The 25421-nt window shown below is 42.2% G+C and overlaps 1 protein-coding gene across 1 annotated transcript in view; it reads left to right on the top strand.

Moving 5' to 3' along the window:
* Window positions 1–24932, top strand: part of LOC124605563 (patched domain-containing protein 3) — a 404372-nt gene extending 379440 nt beyond the window's left edge. The window contains exons 7-10 of the mRNA XM_047137336.1: window positions 17997–18310; window positions 19798–20010; window positions 20865–21074; window positions 22742–24932. Coding sequence (XP_046993292.1) covers window positions 17997–18310; window positions 19798–20010; window positions 20865–21074; window positions 22742–23977 — 1973 coding nt within the window. The 3' untranslated portion in view covers window positions 23978–24932. The remainder of the gene's footprint in view (window positions 1–17996; window positions 18311–19797; window positions 20011–20864; window positions 21075–22741) is intronic.
* The last annotated feature ends 489 nt before the right edge of the window (window positions 24933–25421 follow it).

Genomic DNA, 25421 nt, shown 5'->3' with positions numbered 1-25421 from the left:
CCAAAGTTAATAAACACGTAATTTTATTTGCTGTGCTTATACAGTATAATAATAATAAGAAGAAACGATTAAATTTGTTGGGGGATTTGGTGTATAGAGGGTGAGAAATTTGGCACACATATCAGCTGCCTCTGGTAGCAACAGTGGATCTAATCCTCCTCGGCATGAAGTAGAACTGAAATAGGACGACACAGGCGGGTACGTCATTGCACACAGCTTCAACTCTTTGCCAGAGTTCATCAATTGTAGCTGCTGCAGGATGGTTGTGTGGCAGTCTATTTGCAACAAATAACCAGATGTTTTCAGTAGGTGAATGACACTGCAGGAAAAAAAAAAAAGGAAAAACGCACTACGAAGGAGTCACCCAAATGAGACGGAAATAGGTAGATGTGATGTACATGTACAAACGAATGATTAGAATTTCAGGAAAATTGGAAGATTTTTTCAAGAGAAAGTTTCACAAATTTAGCAAGTCAGTAAAGTGTTGCTCCACTTCTGGCCCTTAAGTAAGCAGTTATTCTGCTTGGCACTGGTTGATAGAGTTGTTGGATGTTCTCCTGAGGGATTTAGAGCCAAATTCTGTCCAACTGACGCGTTAGATCGCCAAAATCCCGAGCTGATTGGAGGGCTCTGTCCATAATGCTAAAACTGGGGAGAGATCCAGTGATCTTGTTGGCCCAGGGAGGGTTTCGCAAGCACAAAGCCGTGTGCGGGCGAGCATTATCTTGCAGAAACGTAAGCCCAGGATGGCTTGCCATGAAGGGCAACCAAACGGGATGTAGAACATCGTCGACGTACCGCTGTGCTGTAAGAGTGCTACGGATGACTACCAAAGGGGTCCTGCTGTGATACGAAATGGCACCCACGACCATCACCCCCGGTTGTCGCGCGGTAAGGCGCTATTCGGGGCGTCTCGAGGCACGTCTTCCGCATGGAACTTCATTAACTGGGGTGGAATAGTCTTCAGTGATGAGTCTCGCTTGGAAATGAGCCTAGATGACCAGCGAAGATATGCATTTAAGAATTCACGTTTACTGGACATTTCTTCTTTGTTTTGAACCATCTCTCAAAATATCGAATACCTTTCTCTTAATACCTGATACTTGTAGATGTGTCTGCCTTTCAACCCGCATGAAGTTCATGTAATCAAGCAACTGCAGCACGTCTCTAAAATCCAAATCTGGTCCGGAATCCGCGCTTATAGCATCCCCTTCTATTTTGGTAGTATTTTCTATATTTTAGCTTTATTGAACTGAGTTTTTTTCTTTTACTTACAGAATCCCACATTAAATTTTTTAATAATTGGCCTCATCGCCTTTTATTTATGGGTGACGGAACGCTATAAAACAATTTCTTTTGCTTTTTGTGCTGTATGGATAATATTCTGAGAACATAAAAATCTATCTGATCAGTAAATAATATACAAGACACGAAACTGGTATCTTATATATGTTTTGTTATTTATTCTTGCCTCGAGCATAACATTTGATAATTCCTCAAGCAAACACTCTTCTTACACGCTACGTAAAATTATTTCAGGTAATTATGCCACACCAAACAATAGCTTTTACGCCCCACGTAATGGCGGATAACAGTAAATGGGGGAGTTCGTTACAGTGGCGGCTGTTTCTTTCTACTGCTGAACGCGGATTGATTTTCTTTGTTGTCCTCCCCATTTTCGTAAAGAAATGAACATGGAGAGACTAAATTAAGTCTCAGCTCTACACATCGTGGACGATAATATCTTTAATGTAATACGTAACGTTATAAGTGTTGCTATATTGGAGGCGCAAAATAAAACGGGGATACTGCACGCTGCATATTTATAATCCATGTAAATTAGGTCATGTGACACAAGGCGACTTCGCAAATTCACATTTTATGGTATTGTAACACGCATAATTTATCGATGGCATTGTATTTGTCAGAAACAGTAAAGAACCTAGAAGATCAACTGAGATGAATGGGTTGCGTTTGGAGGGAAAAAAGTTTTAATGTGATTATCAGCAAAAGTAAAACAGGTGTAATGGAATGTAGCCGAATCAAATCAGGCGATGCTGAGGGAATTATACTAGGAGAGCCTTCCACCTCCCGAGGTGCGCACGAAATCAGACACAGGAATCCTTTCACCGCAGTGTGTGCTCTCAGTGCCTCGCTGTACATATGTGCCGGTCCTCGCGTCGCTGCCGAGTGGAGAGTACTGCGACCTCGTTCTCTAACTCTGCGGCGTCAATGACGCAGAGAGGTCTAGATGAGTGATGGCTCTGTCAGCAGTGTCCCGCTCTGCAGACGGGGCGCCGTGTGCCAGACGGATCACGCGTATTGCAGACTGCCGCTTACGCTGCAACATTCGACCTGTAGAAAGCCGTCACTCGTGGTTCTGAGCTAGCTGTGCTTCTCGCGTCTTCCAGAGAAAGCCGCACTGCCCGGCGTGGGCACAGAACAGGCCTCTGGCCGCCAGGGAAAGCAGCTACGGTTACAGACCACTCGGCATCCTGCATTGATTAATCCGTTCCCCTGTCAGAAACACAAAGTCTCACTTTCAGATCACGAGCAATTAAATTAGCACAACTTTCTTCTTCAGAATTTTATAAACACACACCATGCTGCCATCACCTGGTGCGCATTTATTAACCTCTGTTACTAAACAGCTAACCTGGTTCGTGGCGTAAGTTACAACTCCAGGTTGCCTATCTAACGGCTTACAGGGGCTATACAAATTTCATTTTCAATGCTTCATATAATTATTCACCGAAAATTAAAAATTTAAAATGCTGTCATAATACCTTCATTAACAAGTGCAATCTTACGTTGACAGAATGAAATTTTAACTCTGCAGCGGAGTGTGCACTCACTTGAAGCTTCCTGGTAGATTAAAACTGTGTGCCACACCGAGATTCGAACTCGAGACCTTTGACTTTCGCCCGAGTTCGAGTCTCGGTCTGGCACACAGTTTTAATCTTCCAGAAAGTTTCATAATCTTATGTTAAAGTTTTAAAACACTAAGACAATTATTACATCTCCAACCTGTGTATTGTCTTGAGGCACCGTAATTCACGGCGCGCCAGTCACCCAGACTACATCCATCAAGTATTTAAGAATGAGAGAATCTAGCAACTTCCAACAGTTTATAGACAAAATTTTGAACCTCTGTGAAAAATTTTCCCGTTGACACACCGTACAAAATGATGAACGGAAAAAATTGACAATTTACTTGGCAACAAGTCGCTGTTTTGGATTTTACATACGATTTGTTGCGCCATTAACTAGATTTCGAGTCACTACAGGCTCCCCATCAGATGGACGTGTTACAGAAACATCATATGGTGTACCAAGTGTATCCAAACGCCGTGGTGATGCGGCTGGCGAAAATGACAGAAATTTAGTAATCGATAACGAAACGTTTATGAAACGGAAGTGGTGATGCGGTTGGCGAAAATGACAGAAATTTAGTAATCGATAACGATACGATTATGAAACGGAAATGTTGTTACGTTTTGTGCTTACAATACCCTCCATCGTAGGATCCACCGCAAATTCATTCCCATAATGTACACTGTTGTATCCTGCCGACTCGTCAAATGTGGGGTGCGTAGGAAAACCTGCTTTCTCGGATCGCTAGGCAACAATTCAAGCAAATCGTGTTAATGAATTTTGTTACAAAAGGAAATGAATCAATGACAAGACGTAACTTTGACAATAACACAGAAGTGTCGCAAGCTAAGGGCGACATGCAAATAAGAATTCTCTTCAGTATATACAGCTCCTAAGTCGCTGGTCTTGAAGTGCTTAATCTTGATGCTGCTGTAAAAGTGGGCCGCGACCAGTCCGCTTCGCATAGAGGCCGCTGCCGTCGCATTGTCGTCCTGGAAAGGAGACGGTCAGCGTGCAATTGGCTGACGTCTTCTTCACAGCCGTCTCTGCTCTCTCGTTTCTGACAGGCGCGCTGGCGCTTCACTTTACGCCGTACCATACATCATCAGGTGTGCACACAAATACACACAGTATTTAGCTACACTTAGTTTCACACTATTCACAGAATGTAAATACTGGATATAAATATAGATAATATGTCTACAATTGATACAATATTTTGCTACATCGTGATCTTTAACCTGACATTCGATGCTGAATTTTGCTAGCTGCAGTTGTGTTATATTGACAATATGCAAGTAGTATGGATTGAAAAGGTATGTTACTTGTATATTGTCAATATAAGAACACACCTGTGACTCGAAAGATCCACTTAAATATATTATCTGTACTTTTAAAATATTTATTTTGTAATGCAATGCATCTGAGGCCAAAGATCAGGATGTATCAAGCTGTTGTATACATATTCTTTGTATTTACATCCAGTATTTACATTTTGTGAATAAGTTTGAAACCAAGTACCGCTAAATATTGTGTATGTTTTGTGTGTAACCTGGCAATGTACATTATGGGAACGGATTCCCTATGGATTCTACGATGCTGTGCACTGTAAGTACGCAAAACGTAACATTTCCGTTTCATAAACGTTTAGTTGCCGATTGCTAAATTTCCGTCATTTTCGCCAGCCCCATCACCACGGCGTTCTAGCTACACTTGGTCCACGATATAACGTTTCTGTAACACCTCCATCCGGCGAGGAGACAGTGGCTCGAAAACTAGTCAATGGCGCAATAAATCGTTTGTCAAATCCAAAAAAGCGATTGGTTGCATCTTTATACCCAGTTAAATAGCCAATTTAAATAACAGTTGCTGTTCGTCACCCATAATAAATAAACTGAAAGGAAAAAAGTTTATCATCTACTACATCCCCGCTGTTACTGTAGTAAAATTTCAGCACCTGGAATAACGTTTTAATGTATTACTTCTTCGCTATTACCTCTATTCGCAACACATTTGGCAGACAGTATCCACATATCCCACTGAAGGTACTTTCAAAATAATATCATTGTACGACATATGGTCCAACGAATTATGACGTCATAAACATGATACTCTAGCGTGACAAACTAGCTTCCGCTTAACACGTAGCGCAAATTGCCCAGATTCTACTAACCCAGTCTTTGATAATGAGAGAGCATAGAGATTTCCAATACACTTCAAACATAATTTCTCGTTTACATGTTTAATGACAAATAGTCAACACTTTAATTTATCTGTAATCATGTGTCCGAAGCAGTTTGATGTAGGGGAGTTCGATTCTTTAACCCTTTCAGACCTGAATTTTTTCTGGAGGAAGGAAAATTTTTTCTTTATGTGTTAACGTTCTTAGGTGATTTATAATGATGAAAGATTTACACAAAAATATGTACCAGTTTTCAAAACATACTTCGCACACTTCGCTGCATTTTATGGACTAAAATAAGTAATTACGAAATATTCTTTATTGTAATAAATAGTTTAATGATCATTCAATAATTACCATTCAAAATTACAATAACAACATTCAATTATACAGTGGAATATAGCGATCCAACCACATAAGTATATTCTGATGGTCACGAGCTGTTGCGCACTGCCACAGTGACTTTCTGATACTTTCATAGTGATGCCCAACAGTTGGCAGCACTTGTACATGATGAAAAGGTTAACATTCACAAACGCGTACTTCAGGTTTCCATTGGGAAAAAATACTTCTGGTGCTGCTAAGACACTGTAAGTTAATGTACACAATAGTAGCAGAGGACCTGAAAGGGCTAAAGAACAGGCGTTCTGATTAAACAGTATTTTGTATGTTTCGTATGACTACAACATATACTATGTTTTTCTTGTTACGAGGGCCAATGAGATTAGGTGGCGAAGTTGTATAGATTGACTTTGTAGTCAAACCCAATTTCTGAGACGTATTTTATTTTATTTTTATTATTTTTTTAACGGTCCCTGTGTCAGAAATTGGCGGTCTTCGAGCACCAGAACCTGCACTTTTCTTGCTATTCCCGTTTTTAACTACGTGTTATCTACCGCTTCGTTCTTCGTCATTGACGCTTGTTTGACCACGGTACAGGTGTGTGTGTCGTATGATGGTGCATCACTGCCGTACACTACCACAAACTCAGAATGAATTATTGCAGCGTTGTTCCGTTTCAAACGAAGAAAACAAATCACCACACGATATCCTGCACCACCCATGACCTGCTGCACCGTATTGTTTTGTATTTTCTAGCGGTCTACTAATATGTAACATGTTTGCAGTAGATACCTGAAAACGAATAAAAATTACACAGTTTTATTTATTCGAGGTAATGATTAACGTTTTATGAGGACACCCCCCCCCCCCCGCCCCACCCCCACCCATTGCGAAGTCCGACATGACGCTAGAGCAACGCAATACTACAACGATCACACACTGTCGGTCGAGAGAATTTCCACGGATGTGAAGTCAGTGTGTATCAGACAACTCAGAAACTAAGCTCCGAAAATGAGGCTTTTATAGCAGGGTTTTCATATCGTTTTATCCAGTTCCTTCACATCAACAAGGCTCAAGTCACAGGGAGATGCGAAGCTGACTTTTTATTGTACTATGCTTGTGTGCACCCAGTTCTAACCAAAGAAGGGAAAGCAGAAAGATGGAAGGTGTATATAGAGGGTCTATACAAGGGCGATGTACTTGAGGACAATATTATGGAAATGGAAGAGAATGTAGATGAAGATGAAATGGGAGATACGTTACTGCGTGAAGAGTTTGACAGAGCACTGAAAGACCTGAGCCGCCGGCCGAAGTGGCCGTGCGGTTAAAGGCGCTGCAGTCTGGAACCGCAAGACCGCTACGGTCGCAGGTTCGAATCCTGCCTCGGGCATGGAAGTTTGTGATGTCCTTAGGTTAGTTAGGTTTAATTAGTTCTAAGTTCTATGGGACTAATGACCTCAGCAGTTGAGTCCCATAGTGCTCAGAGCCAAAGACCTGAGCCGAAACAAGGCCCCGGGAGTAGACAACATTCCATTAGAACTACTGACGGCCTTGGGAGAGCCAGTCATGACAAAACTCTACCATCTGGTGAGCAAGATGTATGAGACAGGCGAAGTACCCTCAGACTTCAAGAAGAATATAATAATTCCAATCCCAAAGAAAGCAGGTGTTGACAGATGTGAAAATTACCGAACAATCAGTTTAATAAGCCACAGCTGCAAAATACTAACGCGAATTCTTTACAGACGAATGGAAAAACTGGTAGAAGCCAACCTTGGGGAAGATCAGTTTGGATTCCGTAGAAATATTGGAACACGTGAGGCAATACTGACCTTACGACTTATCTTAGAAGAAAGATTAAGGAAAGGCAAACCTACTTTTTTAGCATTTGTAGACTTAGAGAAAGCTTTTGACAATGTTGACTGGAATACTCTCTTCCAAATTCTAAAGGTGGCAGGGGTAAAATACAGGAAGCGAAAGGCTATTTACAATTTGTACAGAAACCAAATGGCAGTTATAAGAGTCGAGGGGCAAGAAAGGGAAGCAGCGGTTGGAAAGGGAGTGAGACAGGGTTGTAGCCTCTCCCCAATGTTATTCAATCTGTATATTGAGCAAGCAGTAAAGGAAACAAAAGAAAAATTCGGAGTAGGTATTAAAGTCCATGAAGAAGATTTAAAAACTTTGAGGTTCGCCGACGACATTGTAATTCTGTCAGAGACAGCAAAGGACTTGGAAGAGCAGTTGAACGGAATGGATAGTGTCTTGAAAGGAGGATATAAGATGAACATCGACAAAAGCAAAACGAGGATAATGGAATGTAGTCGAATTAAGTCGGGTGATGCTGAGGGAATTAGATTAGGAAATGAGACACTTAAAGTAGTCAAGGAGTTTTGCTACTTGGGGAGCAAAATAACTGATGATGGTCGAAGTAGAGAGGATATCAAATGTAGACTGGCTATGGCAAAGAAGGCGTTTCTGAAGAAGAGAAATTTGTTAACATCGAGTATAGATTTAAGTGTCAGGAAGTCGTTTCTGAAAGTATTTGTATGGAGTGTAGCCACGTATGGAAGTGAAACATGGACGATAAATAGTTTGGACAGGAAGAGAATAGAAGCTTTCGAAATGTGGTGCTACAGAAGAATGCTGAAGATTAGATTGGTAGATCACATAACTAATGAGGAGGTATTGAATAGAATTGGGGAGAAGAGGAATTTGTGGCACAACTTGACGAGAAGAAGGGATCGGTTGGTAGGACATGTTCTGAGGCATCAAGGGACCACAAATTTAGCATTGGAGGGCAGCGTGGAGGTTAAAAATCGTAGAGGGAGACCAAGAGATGAATACATTAAGCAGATTCAGAAGGATGTAGGGTGCAGTAGGTACTGGGAGATGAAGAAACTTGCACAGGATAGGGTAGCATGGAGAGCTGCATCAAACCAGTCTCAGCACTGAAGACCACAACAACAACAACATGCTTGTGTGAGTCCATTGTCTTAACCAAATCATCATCCCGCTCTGTATAAAAGATGGAAAAAAACGTAACGGTCGCATTCTCTTTGAATTAAATTAAAATCATAGCGGTCGTCAGGTAGAAGTATCCATAAACCGTAAACTAAGCATTCGGTAGTGGAAAACAGTAGTTTTATGACTGACCAAATTGTAATATTGAGAGCTATTACCTCAATTATATACGGTAGCCTTAACGCCGTGAGGCGAATTGCAAGCACGGACATACAAGAATGATATCTCCAAGGTGACCGCGATGAATTCTGTGCCAATTACAGCGCTCGAGGCCGGCCATTGTATGTAAGTTTGCAACGCAATAAAACGACTCGGTATAAAGGCGCTGACTAGGGATCATACTGAACGTGCCCCAGGCCACAGGACGTGTGCTGTCGACTACATGTCCATTCACCGCGACATCTGTGTTCCGTAAATTAATGTGAAGTGCATGTCAGAGGACACTTAAGTGTCCCTTTCATTCCATTCACTGCTGGAGAGCTAGAAGACTGACTTCCTATTTTATCACTGCGTACACTTTGCGAATAACCTGATCCTCTGTGCTCAAACACAACGCTGTACATAAGCTGCAATAAATTCCTTTATTCTTGACAGTAAGCCTCGACATGAACTTTGCGTTGAGAATATCATCAGTAATGTAAGAATTCTTTTTCCTTTTATTTATTCAGGCAGTAATATCAGCTGTTAGTCACATATTGGCCTGTTTTGACTATAGATTATAGTAAACTACAAATCAAAGGCTGCAGCGTAAAGGGCTTCGTATCATCTGAGACCCGCTAGCATCCGGATGTATTGTGTATGTTAACGCATCCACGTCAGATCTTACAGGGATCTTTATGCTGCAACATTTCATCTGAAGATACTCGAAACTGGTCCTTGTATGGTTAAATTTTATGACTGTCGTCTAAACAAAAGGAAGAATAATTCTTACGTCAACTGAACGAATAAATGACAAACCCTGTCCCACAGGGTCACATAAATTTCGCAGGAGTATCAGCAATATGTTTCAGGTGGCAGCATTTACCATTCTCAATGATAATTAATCGTAAATAGTTTGCGAGATATAACCCTTAGATTCTCTCAGGAATGGAAATTGTGCGTATGATAGTAAATAAAATGACCTTTCCGTGATGTGTTTTGTTGTAAGTTTCCTTCCACAACTGATGTTCCAAAACACCATTGTCAGCATCAATATACTTTGCAACTTGTGTATTGAAATATGGCAACCTGCGCGAATGAACTACTCTACGCTAAACCGCCAAAGAAATGCTATAGGCATGCATATTCAAATACAGGCATATGAAAACAGGCACAATACGGCGCTACAGTCGGCAACGCCTGTATAAGACAACAAGTGTCTGGCGCAGTTGTTGGATCGGTTACTGCTGCCACTCTGGCAGGTTATCAACATTTAACTAAGTTTGAACGTGGTGTTATAGTCAGCGCACTAGCGATGGGACACAGCATCTCCGAGGTAGCGATGTAGTGGGGATTGTACCGTGAATATCAGGAATCTGGTAAGACCTCAAATCTCCGACATCGCTGCGCCGGAAAAAGATCCTGCAAGAACAGGACTAACGACGACTGAACAGAATCGTTCAACGTCAGAGAAGTGCAGCCCTTCCGAAAGTTTCTGCAGATTTCAATGATGGGCCATCACCAAGTGTCAGCGTGCGAACCATTCAACCCAACATCAGCGATATAGGCTTTCGGAGCCAAAGGCCCACTAGTGTACTCTTGATGATTGCGCGGCACATAGCTTTACGGCTCGCCTGGACCCGTCAACACCGATATTGGACCTGGTCGGACGAGTCTCGATTCAAATTGTATCGAGTGGCTGGACGTGAACGGGTATGGAGACAACCTCATGAATCCATGGATCCTGCATGCCAGCAGGGGACTCTTCAAGCTAGTGGAGGCTCTGTAATGGCGTGTGGCGTATGCAGTTAGAGTGATACGGGACCCCTGATACGTCTAGATACGACTCTGACAGGTGACACGTACGTAAGCATCCTGTCTGATAACCTGCATTCATTCATGTCTATTGTGCATTCCGACGGACTTGGGAAATTCCAGCAGGACAGTGTGACGCCCCACACGTCCATAATTGCTACAGAGTGACTGCAGGAACGCTCTTCTGAGTTTAAACATTTCCGCTGGCCACGAAAACTCCCCATACATGGACATTATTGAGCATATCTGGGATGCCTTGCAACGTGTTGTTCGGAAGAGATCTCCACCCTTCGTAGTCTTAAGCATTTATGGACAGCCTTGTAGGAATCATGGCGTCAATGCCCTGCAGCACTTCTTCAAACGTTAGTCAAGTCCATGACACGTCGCGTTGCGGTACTTCTGCGTGCTCGCGTGACCCCTGCACGATATTAGGCAGGTATACTATTTTTTTGGCTCTTCAGCGCATATAGTGAAAGATATAGATGCTCTCTAACCAGTTTGCGCTATTCCATAAGTGAAGTTTAAAACAGTCCTTGGGGCTGATTCGAGCAAATCGCTAGTGAAGTCTTTTTATTTGAACATAACTGAAGTTTCCCTATCATTGTTTGCTAGCTGTCTCGATTTTGTAGGGATAGGCCCCAATTTTAGAAAATTGTCTCGAGTCGCCACATGAATATGACGTGACATCCTCAAGTCCCTACGTCATTGGTCTACTTTTACAGTTTTATCTTTTTATGTCATATTGCATAATTTTTAATTTTATAATCTTAACTTCATCATCTTATTCATCAAAGCCAATGTGTGTAAAATACACGAGAGAGCAACAAAACTGTGGTTCTTAATGTCAATATTGTTTCGCCGCCTCGATTTGTTAATAGTGTTGTAGAGTCTGTCGTATTCGTAGTTTAGTTTCGGTGTGACGATAACAACTGACAAAAGTTAGTAAGAATTGAACATCTAACATACTAAATGCTATCTTTTGTTTAATACATACGGACTTTTTGACTTGCGAAACGTGGCAGTGTACTGACTTTTGACTTGCCAAAGGTGGTAACCCTATGCATCAATCACATTGTCAATATTATTTACACAGAAATATACAGCGATGACGATAAAGTAAAATTTTATATATTTATTTTTATCATTGTTTCAAAATTTTGTAAATGTGCAGAACAACATCGATCATTCGAATACCGATCAACCGAAAGCGTTCCGGTTGGTGAATTCCAATTTGCGCGTGCACTACGTAGAAATAGCGTTGGCGCCGAGCTGGCCAATTCGGCGTTTTCCCCTCACCCTGCCAGACGTCGTTGTTCTTGCTGTTCACAGTAGCGGTTAAAAACAAACGTGTAGCTCTAGATGTTTTTGATAAACTTAAATAATAGACCAAATAGCTTGGCACAGCTTTTGCTGTAAACACAAAAATTCTGAACTCTGTCGAATATTTTTGGTCAACATAATCGAGAACATCTTTCCTCACTTTTCGATGTGCAATTAAAAAATACACATAAATCAGTGTTCACGCTCCCACAAATGATAAAAATAATGCTAAAAATAGGGAAGAAATAGATGAATTCTGGGAAAACCTTAAGGATCATATATCAGAAATCCCAGAAAACAATGCAAAAATACTTCTAGGAGATTTTAACGCTCAGATTGGAAAAGAAAAGAAATTCCGCGATATTGTCGGCAACTTTCCCGCACACAAACGAACCAACAAAAATGGAGAAAGGTTAATTATGCTCTGTAAGCAGTTTAAACTCAAGCTAATGTCAAGACGTTTTAAACATCTTCCCAGAAAACAAAAAACCTGGGTATCTCCGATAAAGAGTATCGGAGAATTTCAAATAGATCACGTTGCCATCTCCTCCAAATGTGAAAAAGAAATATTGAACACACGTGTCCGAAAATCTCTAAACCTCGACTCCGATCACTATCTCACGAAAATAAAAACTAAACTGATCCCACAAAACAAACAGAAAAGCAGAAACGGTGAATATAAAAACAGAAATAAAATAAATTTTGATCTTACAACCCTGAGAAATTACAACCTTAAGTCCAACTCTAACCTCAAAGATTTAAAAAAAAAAAACTAAAGACATTCTCCCCTTCACAAAACCTCCAAGAATTTCAGAACAACTTGATTGAGGCAACAGAAACAACCTTTCCAAAAAAGAGCAAACCGAGACACCCGTGGTGGGACAGCAACTGTAATGAAGTTCTGCATGAAAGACTTAAAGCCTGGAAAAAGTGGAACTCACATAAAACTGAAAACAACTTTTATGAATTTTAGCAAGCCAGAAAGAATGCCTCGAAAACTATTCGCAACACCAAGAGACAATATGAAAAACAACAACTGGACTCAATCGAAGAGAATTTCAAGAAATGCAACACGGCAGCTTGGTACAAAACATTCAACAAGAAACTCCGAGGATACCAGTCCCCTTGCCTAAACCTTATGAGAAATAATAAGACTCTCGCCACCAACAATACTGAAAACTGTGAAATCCTCGCTGAATATTTTGAGACACTCCTAAACTGCCAAACACCAATCCAGACTCTCAGTTTTACGCAACCAGAAACATTACCAACACATTCAACACCTCCGACACGAGAGGAAATCACAAACATAATCAAAAATCTCAAAAACAGGAAAGCATGTGGAGAAGACACAATTACAGCAGAAATGCTCAAGCTTGGGGGATAAACATCAGTAGAAGCACAACACAAAGAACTTGAACAAGTATGGGAAACCAAGAAAATCCCAAGTCACTGGAAAACTGTCCTAATTCACCCTTTGTTTAAAAAAGGTGACAAAAGGGATGTTAACAACTATCGTGGAATATCGCTTCTCCCAGCCCCATACAAAATTCTAGCAAAAGCCCTGCTCAATCGTGTATCACCAATTATAGGGGGAAAACTTGGAGAATATCAAGCTGGCTTCAGACCAGGAAGATACTGCGCCGAACAAATTTTTAACCTCAAAACAACAATGAACTATTTATCTACAAGGAGCAAGAAATATTTCATAACATTCATTGATTTCAAAAAAGCTTATGACTCAATCGATAGGGACACACTCATCAAAACACTTCGAGAATATGAAATAGATGAAACAACAATCACCATAATCAAAGAAACATTAACAAATACAACATCAAAAGTAAAATTCCAAGGAGAAATTTCATGGCATTTCGAGGTCAAAACCGGCGTCAGACAAGGAGATGCGCTGTCCCCGGTACTCTTCAACTGTGTTCTGGATAAAGTCATAGCAGAATGGAGAAAACTCACGCAAAAACATGGAGTTGAGAAAGTCCAAATTGGAGGGAAGTGCTACAAAGCCATTGAAACCAACTGTTTTGCCTTCGCTGACGATCTCGCCTGTTTAGCTTACACACAAAAAGACACAATAAAACAAATAGAATTACTTAAAGAAACTGCTGAAAAAGCAGGCTTGCAAATTTCATCTGAAAAGACAGAAATCATTACAAATATCAAAAATCCACCAAAGAAAATAATTACGAAATACGGGAAAATACAGGTATCTAAACATTTTAAATATCTTGGTGAACTAATTCAGCCTGTGGCAAAAGGTCATCAGCCTGCAGGGCTAGAATACAAGAACTAGAGACAGCAACTCACTACTGCAGACAAATGAATTCAAAAAAATGTATATCCAAAAACATTAAACTCAGACACTACCAGACTGTCATTAGACCGCAGATACTATATGCATCAGAAACACTGGCAAATTTTACATACGCAGAACAGATAGAAAATCGTGAAAGAAGAATTGTGAGGACAATTCTTGGACACAGGAAAATAACAGATGATCAAGGCAAGCCTGTATACAGACTAAAAAGCAACAAAAAAGTGTATACGAAGTGCAGCAAAATTACAGACGAAATTAGAAAAATAAGATGCTCCTTTTATGCTCACATCATGAGGATGAACCCGAATAGGCTTACAAAACAAATATTTTCGTACATCGCAAATCTAAAAAATAAAAATTTATGGTTTATCAACACAGAAAGAGATCTAAAAGAAATGGGCATAGATCAGGAAACAATATTTAACAGAAACCTTTTTAGAAAAAAACTGAATTCATTCACGGGTTTCGGCGTGAAAATTAAGAAGACTTGTGGAACTAAATGGTCTGAAGAGAGAAAAGCCGCCTTCAACGCAAGAATGAAAGAAGTGTGGACTGAGAGAAAGAAGACTTCCCAGAAGCGCAAGAAATAACTGTTTTCATGGTCTTTAAAGGCCAAATTTGTATAATAATAATAATAGACCAGTCGAAGAGAGTTCTAGTGGATCAAACTTAGCTTGGGAATGTAAAGTTGGAAATGCTACAATATCGGACATTCAAAAGAACAGTGATGCTGTTACAAAATTTAGGAGCGTACTTGATAGTGAAGGCTTGCAGAGAAAAACGATGAAAATGTCAGAAAGCCCGGATGTATGTAATGCAGTTTAATCATGGCTCTTGCAGATACTTAACCAAGAACAAGCAATAAATGCCCTTTATTTGTGAAATAAATGAACGAGAAACAAGGTGCTAACACTCATTTTAAATCGAATACCCGCTGGCATGGAATTAGGAGATTAGACATCCAGGAGGAAAAACTCTGTGTTGATCCTGAAGTAGCTATACAGTCTTTTAAAAATACACTACTGGCCATTAAAATTGCTACACCACGAAGATGACGTGCTACAGAGGCGAAATTTAACCGACAGGAAGAAGATGCTGTGATATGCAAATGATTAGCTTTTCAGAGCATTCACACAAGGTTGGCGCCGGTGGTGACACCTACAACGTGCTGACGTGAGGAGAGTTTCCAACCGATTTCTCATACACAAACAGCAGTTGACCGGCGTTGCCTGGTGAAACGTTGTTATGATGCCTCGTGTAAGGAAGAGAAATGCGTACCATCACGCTTCCGACTTTGATAAAGGTCAGATTGTAACCTATCGCGATTGCGGTTTATCGTATCGCGACATTGTTGCTTGCGTTGGTCGAGATCCAATGACTGTTAGCAGAATATGGAATCGGTGGTTAAGGAGGGTAATACGGAACGCCGTGCTGGATCCCAACGGCCTCGTATCACTAGCAGTCGAGATGACAGAGGCATCTTATCCGCATCGCTGTAACGGATCGTGCAGCCACCTCTCGATCCCTGAGTCAACAGATGGGGAAGTTTGCAAGACAACAACCATCTGCACGAACAGTTCGACGACGTTTGCAGCAGCATGGACTATCAGCTCGGAGACCATGGCTGCGGTTACACTTGACGCTGCATCACAGACAGGAGCGCCTGCGATGGTGTACTCAACGACGAACCTGGGTGCACGAATGACAAAACGTCATTTTTTCGGATGAATCCAGGTTCTGTTTACAGCATCATGATGGTCGCATCCGTGTTTGGTGACTTCGCGGTGAACTCACATTGGAAGCGTATTTTCGTCATCGCCATACTGGCGTATCACCCAGCGTGATGGTGTGGGGTGCCATTGGTTACACGTCTCGGTCACCTCTTATTCGCATTGATGGCACTTTGAACAGTGGACGTTACATTTCACATGTGTTACGACCCGTGGCTCTACCCTTCATTCGATCCCTGCGAAATCCTACATTTCAGCAGGATAATGCACGACCGTATGTTGCAGGTTCTGTACGGGCCTTTCTGGATACAGAAAATGATCGACTGCTGCCCTGGCCAGCACATTCTCCAGATCTCTCACCAATTGAAAACGTCTGGTCAATGGTGGCCGAGCAACTGGCTCGTTACAATTCGCCTGTCATTACTCTTGATGAACTGTGGTATCGTGTTGAAGGTGCACGAGCAGCTGTACCTGTACACGCCATCCAAGCTCTGTTTGACTCAATGCCCAGGCGTATCAAGGCCGTTATTACGGTCAGAGGTGGTTGTTCTGGGTACTGATTTCTGAGGATTTTTGCACCCAAATTGCGTGAAAATGTAATCACATGTCAGTTCTAGTATAATATGTTTGTCCAATGAATACCCGTTTATGATCTGCATTTCTTCTTGGTGTAGCAATTTTAATGGCCAGTAGTGCATTAATAAGGAGGGTTAAAAATGAATATCTATAATACAAGCGAAACTAATTTCTTCTGGAAGAAAATGCCTAGAAAATCACTGGTTACTAAGAGTGAAATGTTAGCGCTTAGTTTTAAGGCAATAAAATCAATTGCTACTGCTTTTCGTGAGACATTTAATACAAAATACAGTAATACAGGGTGTCCCAGAAATATTGCGACAAACTTCGAGGGGTATTGGAGGGTGTCTCGAGGAAAAAATCGAGGATAGGAACCCGTGTCCGGAAACGCCATCCAGCGACGCTACAGAGCGTCGCAGTTACAGGCGCCGGCACCTGCACTAGGCCACCCCTTCGCCATCAGAGATGACTCTGTAGGCTGACGGATCGTAAGTGGAACGTCTCCAAATATTGTTTGTTATACAGTAATCGCGAGTAATTGCTATGGTAGCCAGTGGAGAATATGGAGCTAGCTGTTGCGTAGAATAGCGCTGTCTCCTATGAATGCGCTGTTCCGTTGGTGGACACCGGTTTCGGACACGGATTTCCAGCCGCAGTTTACTTTTCTCCTGGAACCCTCTAAATTCTCCATTGTTTCTCGGTGTGCAGGAGAAAAATAAACAGCGAATGGAAACCTGTGTCCAGAACAGTCATCCACCGAAGGAACAGAGGAGACAAGACCTTTCTGCGCGCTCCATGTTCCTCCACTGTAGATCGAGGCAACCAGATGCCATTACTGAATAATAAAAGACAGTGAGGGAGGTTCCGAGTAGGCTCCGTCCTTATACAAAGTAAAGTTTGCTGCCGAAGGGGTGGCCTAATAATAGCAGGCTCCGGAGCCTGTAGGATCGTTGGATGGAGTTTCCCGACACGGGTTCCTATCCTGAATTTCTTCCTTAAGACATCCTCTACAAACCACGAAAATTGTCTCAACATTTCTGGGACACCCTGTGTATGTAAACTTTATGTGTGATTCAGTGCTTCTTTCTTTCATATTCATATGAACAATGGTACACAGGGCTGGTTCGAGAACACTTTCCAGCACAAGCGTCTTATCACTTGGAGACCCTCCTCAACTGAGGTTGACTATATTGGCAAAAGGTTTCTCTAAATCGACAAAAGCTATAAACGTAGGCTCTTCCTACTTTAAACTATATTCCGTGATAAGTCGTAGGTTCAGTATTGCTTCGCATGTTCCTAGGATCCTACTGAACCCAAACTGATCTTCAGCGAGGTAAACCCTGTAAATAACTCGTGTTACTATTTTGCAACAGCTACAGAACATTTACACGTCCTTCACTACGTACGCAATTCTGTCTATACATGCTGGTCTGTAAACACACCAGGAGACTGTACTAGAAGATTCTTGTATTGCTGTTTGAAAGCACCATCTCACTCTTTCCACTTCCTTTGCAAATTTTCGTTTACACTGTCGGTCGAACTATGAAATAAAATCTGTTTGTGCGTTAACTTAGCTTTGACACTCCCGGTGACAAGTGTTCGAGTGTAGCACTCCGCAACTTGGGAGCTGCTACCACTGAGTGCTCCGATGACTCTCCCGTTGCAGACAAGAAGCCCCGCTGGTACCGGTGGCTGTGCTCCGGCGGCATCGACCCCGCAGCGCCGGACGACCCGCGCGACAACGGCGAGCACGCGTGCATGGCGTTCTTCCGCGACCACGCGGCCGCCCTGCTCAACAGGAGGTCCGTCAAGGCGGTCGTGCTGGTCGTGTTCGCCGCCTACCTGGCGGGCGCCTGCTACGGCATCACCACCATGGAGGAGGGCCTGGAGCGCCGCAAGCTGTCCCGCGCCGACTCCTACTCCGTCGAGTTCTACGACCGCGAGGACTTCTACTTCCGGGAGTTCCCCTACCGCATACAGGTTAGCGCATTTCCTTTGTCTTCACAGCGGTAACAGCTGTTTTTAACATGTCCACGGTTTTGCTTAATAATACCATAAAAATGTAAACAAAATCTTGGAGCGCACTTACAGTATTATCTAATGCATCGAAAATGCCGAAGTAGTAATGATGGATTATTATGGATTGTTACAAGTGTCAAATACTGTGCCTCACAAAAAAGGTGAAGAAGGGACCGATGGCCTCAGCAGTTTGGTCCCACAAGACCTTACATCAAAAATGTTGTGATTATACATATGTTTATATCACAAAACTAGCCATTCTTTGCCTGTCCGCCTACCATGATACACACCGCTGGTACATGCCGTAAAATGTGAAAATATGTACTTCAAACCCATCATGAACAGACTTCAAGATTGTACATTCTCGAAGACTGAATTAATAGTTCTACTTTTATCAGTAACATCACGCAATTTCTTCCAGTAATAGCTTAAAAATGAAGCATTTCCGGACATGTGACTTTTCCCCTTTATATGAGGAAACCGTTTCAACAATTTTTCGATGTATTTTCGAAATCCCCACATTACCGTGGTCGCCCTTACGCAGCCTGAGATTGTAATATACGTATCTACCCAGTCTTTTATAAAAAGACTGGAAGTTGACTCACGAGGCAGTGAAAAATGCGCCAGCGGAGGTAATAACTCGTTACAGTTTCTTACAAGAGCGAAATATTTAGGTCAACTCGTCTCACAGGTATGAAACTCTTACATAGGCCTAGTAGATGAGAAATCACAATTTGATTGGAAGATTTCTTATAGAGTTATGGTTGTACCTGTCGAGAATGGCCAGGGGCTGATTTAACCATCAATAATATGTAAAGAACTTATGTACCCAAGATGGAATCGCGGTGGTACATTTTCACACTACATAGCAGTTGCTGTACCGAACACGAAGAAAATATGTAAGATTAAGAATTCATTTACCGAACAGAAAAAGAGAAAGACAGAGGCGGTTCGAAAAAGAGCTTTTTGATTTGTAAAATATTTATTTGGTTAGAGTGAGAGTGTTAGTGGTATAATCATAAACTCCAAAGAGAAATTCAGAAGGAATGTTATTGATAATTTCGAAAGGAATTCCTCCAGACAATATGAAAACACATCTCGCAAGAGACACTAAGCAAATCTGTATTACTCTCTTCCATAAACATGTAGCGTAATGAGTAAGACTGTAAAATCTGAGCAGTTGTGATAAAGAGGTTAGCTATACACACACCATCCCGGAACGTGCACAAAATGGTGTAACGTTAATGGTACGCTATAAGCTACTGCCACACATCGTAAAGAGACTTTCGAAACACAAGTTTCGATGACAGTGGCACAAGACGCTGTTGATGGAGATTTATTCGTCGGACAGGGATCTTAGGCTAGACGGCAACCTCTGACCTACCCAGAGAAATAGCCAATCATTATCTAGTGCAATACTGACTATACATTGCTCTTTTGTGTTACAGGTTGTTATCACAGGAAACCTGAACTACTCTGACCGTGCCGTGCAAGACGAGATCGAGAACCTGACGCAGACGTTCGAGAACACGACTTTCATCTCTTCGCCGCTGTACACGGAGTCGTGGCTCCGCTCCTTCGTGGGCTACATCAGGAGGAACGAGGACTACCTCAACGTCAGCATCGACACAGAAGAAGACTTCATCAACACACTAAAAGAGGTCAGTCAGCTTGGGCGTAGGCTCACCTATAGTAATTCTACATGACTGTGCAGAATGGCCAGAAACAGTCTGGAAAGCTTGTAAGGGTGTTCCAGAGTAGGCTGTGCTGATAAATAACTGTTGAGAAAAAATTCGGTATGTTGCGGAGTTTACTGGTTAAAACCGTTGAAGTTAGACAATCGGAGACGGTGCCGCCAAATGTGTGCTTCAGTTGGTATCCTAAAACCGGACACGATAGCGATACAAAAATTGGACATGGGACGGTAATAAGGATCGAGCCCTAGCCAAAGGCGCAGCAGTTTCTTCATGCGCCGTCACCTACGGTTTGAGAACAGCTGACACTCATGGTACTCGTATCTGGCGGGCCGCTTGAATTAACACGCGCAGCTGCCTGACTGTGGTGATCAACTCGTAAACAAGCTTTTCACGCTGTATCTGACCACCCTGCGTATGAATTACAATCCATTTTCGGCGAGTAGACGACTTATTCGTATGTATTTATAAAATAAATAACAATAATATTCTTTAAAATGGATGAAAAACAGTCTTCGTCGCAATAAAATATGGGTCATAACACCTGCTCCGTTCACCTCCACCGCCTACCATCGTGGTATAAATGGTTTGAAGATGGTCACATTCTGAGCGAAACCGGTAACAATTGTAAACAAACATTTTATTGCGGTCAAGACTGTTTTTAATCTGTTTTAAAGTATTTTGAGCCAGACCGCTGTTTCTACACGAGAAATGTTCTCAAATATTAATCGTAATATTGTTTATACCATCATGTGTAATGTATTTCGGAATTTTGTTTTACACTACTGTTGACCACAAAACGGGTTTTCCATTTCTTTCAGTTGTGGTTGTTCAAACCAAACCCGTTCTCGCTAGACGTGAAATTCAACGACGAGGGAACCAGGATCATCGCCTCTAGATTCCTGATTCAAGCTGTCAACATTTCAACATCCAACGACGAGAAGGCCATGGTGAGGGCGCTCAGGAAAATCTGCCACGAATCGCCGCTCAACGTCAGCGTCTTCCATCCGTACTTCGTCTTCTTCGATCAGGTACGCTCACAACAGTTTCATGTACAATGTACGATCAATAGTTGTAGACTGCATAATAAGGTAGTCGCTTATAGATTACACCTATCTTTTTCTTTCATTAAACATGAAACACATTTAATCCATCATCAGGGCTGTGTATATGATGGAGCTTCTCATTAACTCCCATGTCACTGCTTTCAGTCTGCTCTGATAACGTAAATATTTTCTGCAATAATAGAAGGATTATTACGAGGAATGATCCAATACAGATTTGCATCATACTGTATGAGAAAGTAAAGCAAAATCAATGCCACTGGTAACAATTTGCTACAACTCCCATGTCACTGTTTTCAGTCTGCTCTGATAACGTAAATATTTTCTGCAATAATGGAAGGATTATTACGAGGAATGATCCAATACAGATTTGCATCATACTGTATGAGAAAGTAAAGCAAAATCAATGCCACTGGTAACAATTTGCTACAAAAAATAGATAGACATCTGCTTATATTAGAAGGAAAATAAAGCCGGCTACTGTAGACTGTTCTCTGAAACTTAGCGCTGTAAGCAGCTGTGACGATAAAAGACAAAAAAGATAATGCCATAAATGCCTAATAGTGATACACTGGGTGGTTAAGAAACTCACGGATAAGCATTAAACAAGTTGGGGCCATACACAGAGGAAATTTTTTTGTTAATAATCAACGTTCATAATGTTCAGAGAGAGACTGAAACTCTTCTTAACACAGGCCCTACACAACAACAAAATTCCCCCCTAAGCACTCCACTCACTATTAATCTCTTCGTTCTATTTTTGAGTGCAGAAGAACACTGTCATTATTTTAAGAAACTTTCTTCAAAAGTTCTGTTCCCGAACATTCTGTTCTCGACGGCATTGACCATTTCATTTTCTGCTCAGTCTTATGAATATTTTTTTGAACAATATAAATGGTTGGTATGCAGACATTGAGCATATGTAAGAACAACGCTTGCAGCACCTGGTGAATACGATTAGGGTAACCTAGTAAGTTACATGTTCTGAAATGGAACTGTGAACCCACTTGGACAACTGAAAGAATATATGCTGTTACAATAATCGTTCAATTTTTCACGACCACGTCCTTGAGATTAGTGGTGTCTGTTTATTCACTGGAGGCGTTTATTTTGGATTCTTAGGACGGTATATATTTGACAATCTGACTTTTTGGTAGCACGAGTGGCAGGAGTTTTCAGTCACGCAGCATTTGAAATAGAAAATAGACGCATCCAATCAGTATATGTTAATTGTATGATGTCTTGATCAAAAATATTTTAGTAGTTTCCTCACATTAAACAGAGAGGTGCATGTAGTCAGCTTTGTCGGTACAAACCATAAGTTTTCACTCATGATACACTAGTGCTTTTTGTTAATGTATTTCGTTTCTTTTTGAAGATGACAAGTTACTGAAGTGCATCAGGAATCTAATAAAATATCTGCAGTCGAAACAAACATATAATAAAATTATATAAGTACATCTAAGACCATTCCTTCTCATTTTGTATTCATGCAATGTACGTGTATTTTCGATCAATATGTCTGTCATTACAGTTAACTTTATTGGCTATCAGCCTATAATGATTGCAAGAAAGGAATGGTGAAAGACTCGGTAAAAGATGTAATATGTACAACGAGTTTTGTTTTGTTTTAGTTTGAATTGGTACGGCCGACGTCGATCCAGAGCATGATCATCGGAGCCTCGATCATGATGCTGGTGTGCTTCATCTTCATCCCGAACGCCCTGTGCTCGCTGTGGGTGGCGTTCTCCATCATATCGATCGAGGCTGGGGTGGCCGGCTACATGGCGCTCTGGAGCGTGCGCCTCGACTCCATCTCAATGATTAACCTCATAATGTGCATCGGCTTCTCCGTGGACTTCACAGCACACATCTGCTACGCCTACATGTCTTCCAAGGCCACGAACCCTCAGGAGAGGGTGAGGGAATGCCTGTATGCGCTGGGCCTCCCTATCATCCAAGGAGCGTCCAGTACCATTCTGGCTGTGATCTCCCTGCTGCTGGCAGGCAGTTACATCTTCTTGGTATTTTTCAAGATGGTGTTCCTAGTCATTTTCTTTGGAGCAATGCACGGCCTCTTCCTGTTGCCAGTCCTGCTGTCGATATTTGGGCCCGGTTCCTGCACGCGAAAGAAGAAGGAGGAGGACGGCGAGGCACCTGTTGAGACCCACCTGTCCGCAGTGGAGAAGGCTTTCCCACATCCCTACTGTATTCCGCATCCGTCTCTTCAGCCGGCTCACCAAAACGGGTACCCTTTCCGCAAAGCAAACGGTGATGCCGGAGTCACTCCTCAGCCGCTCTTCCTGGGTGGTTCGGCGGGCACCCCGTTCCACCACCATTTCGGGGTGCCTCTGTCTGGGCTTTCACCCTACAGTGGCGGAAAGTACACTGACGGCAACGGTGGCGGCGTAGAGAAGGATCTGGGTCTGGGAACGTCGGGAGAAGACTCCAGCGAGTCCAGCTCCAGCAAGTCTCAGAGGCGTCTGCAGAAGAAGACGACCGCGGCCGAGGAAGATGACGAGGAGGAGGCGGCGCAGAGACGCCGCTACCAGGAAGGGTGGCGCAAGTCGTCGGCTAGTTTGGAGGTGTTCCGTAGAATCCCCGAGGCGTACAACAACTCTGGCTACGTCAGCGACGAGGAGGGGCGCGGCCGACCCCGCCATGGGCAAGATGGCGACGCCCCGCGTGGCCGCGCGCGCCCTCGCGACGACGCCCACATCCCTAGGAGGTATACCGTGCACGAAACGAACGGCGCGCACGCGCACAGCCGGCCCAGGTCCCGATCGCAGCACTCGCCGCGCACCGGCCACCAGTACCAGGTGCACTCCAGAGGCTCGCCCGGCTACCACGGCGACCACAAGTTCCGCTGACGCCGCGGGCCGCCTTTCCCACGCGGCAATACCTGGACGTACGTCGGCCTGTCCAAGCTCCGGACAGTCCTCTGCCCGAAAAGCCTCAGGGACCACAGCGATGGAAACAACCTCCGGAGTACCGTGAGGACAGTTCGTCGGTTAAATGACACCGCTTACAGATCTCCATTGTAGTCCATTAACGTGCGTGAACGGTGTCTTTAAGGTGTCTTGCCTCCGTGATAATTCACGAGGTCTGGTAGGTATAACGGCTATGTTCAATACCAACTTTTTGGAAGTGTAACCAGAATAATGTGGAAGAAGCGGGAAAGTAAGCTAGTTGTAACTCCTCCAGTTGTTTCACGTGGACTGACACTTTCCGTGGTCAGAATGTTCAGCAGGACGTTACAGAATACTAACAACGACTGTGTAATTTTGTACGAGTGGTTCGAGCGACGTGTGAATATTTTTTATACCTTTTATACAATGTTGTTGCGCCGTTTTATGCGTCTCGAGAAGAGCCGCACCCCAGTACTATACGTCTTGCTCATCGACGGTGTAATCGATAAGTTAGTTGCCTGGAAACAAAACTGTGATGAACCCCTGAAGATGAAACAGTTTTGTTGTTTCCATTCGGCTAACAAGTGATTTTAAAATATACCTCTAATGAAATGGGACATTAATTGTTATTTATATTTTTCGGTAAATGTATTATCCTACAAGCAAACCTTTATATGTAGAGTGTGTATGTCAGATCCTGGGTTCTTGAAAATATTAATTTTGAAATGGAAAATCCAATTCTATTCTTGTACTTCCTTCAGATATGCTTTGGAATTATTCTATGATAATGCTTATTTCATAATGCTCGCCAGTAAGTCTTCCACACCATTCTCTCTAATGGATCTCTTTCTCATACAGTGTAAATATCTGTAGCCAAAGACTTAAATAAATGATAGCAATTGTTCGAACTCTGGAATTCGGTTTTTTTATGTGTGTTTCCGTATTTCGGAAAATTTCGTTTGGAGTTTTTGTAGTAGTTTCAAACGCAAATGATATTTTCAAAGTTTCGATATTTCTTTTTTAATTCATCTAGACTCTACATTTTTATGTATGAACGTTTCAGAATACCAAAGTGGTGCAGAATTCAATTTCCCCCAACCAAAAATGATCCGTTTGACTCTCGAAAGCACCAAAGACCTCGAAGTATTGTTTCTATTAAACCGTAAACAAAAAAGTCCAAGCAGTTCCTTTCTTTTACAAACGAAGCGACATGCCTCACTGGAAATACTTTTGAAAATATTACGTGTACACCTACGAAAAAAATGTTGAAGGGTTGTTGAACACTTACGCGATTCTCAACAAGACACTAATGAGTTCAGAATTCTGGGCTGTCACAGTACACCTTTATATTAGTTTTTGTCTTTCAACACATAAAAAATCTGAAGAAAAGTTTTAGTTACTAATT

The sequence above is a fragment of the Schistocerca americana genome, chromosome 3, assembly GCF_021461395.2.
Source record: "Schistocerca americana isolate TAMUIC-IGC-003095 chromosome 3, iqSchAmer2.1, whole genome shotgun sequence".
In the NCBI taxonomy this organism is placed as follows: domain Eukaryota; kingdom Metazoa; phylum Arthropoda; class Insecta; order Orthoptera; family Acrididae; genus Schistocerca; species Schistocerca americana.
This window is presented reverse-complemented; position numbering and strand designations above follow the sequence as displayed.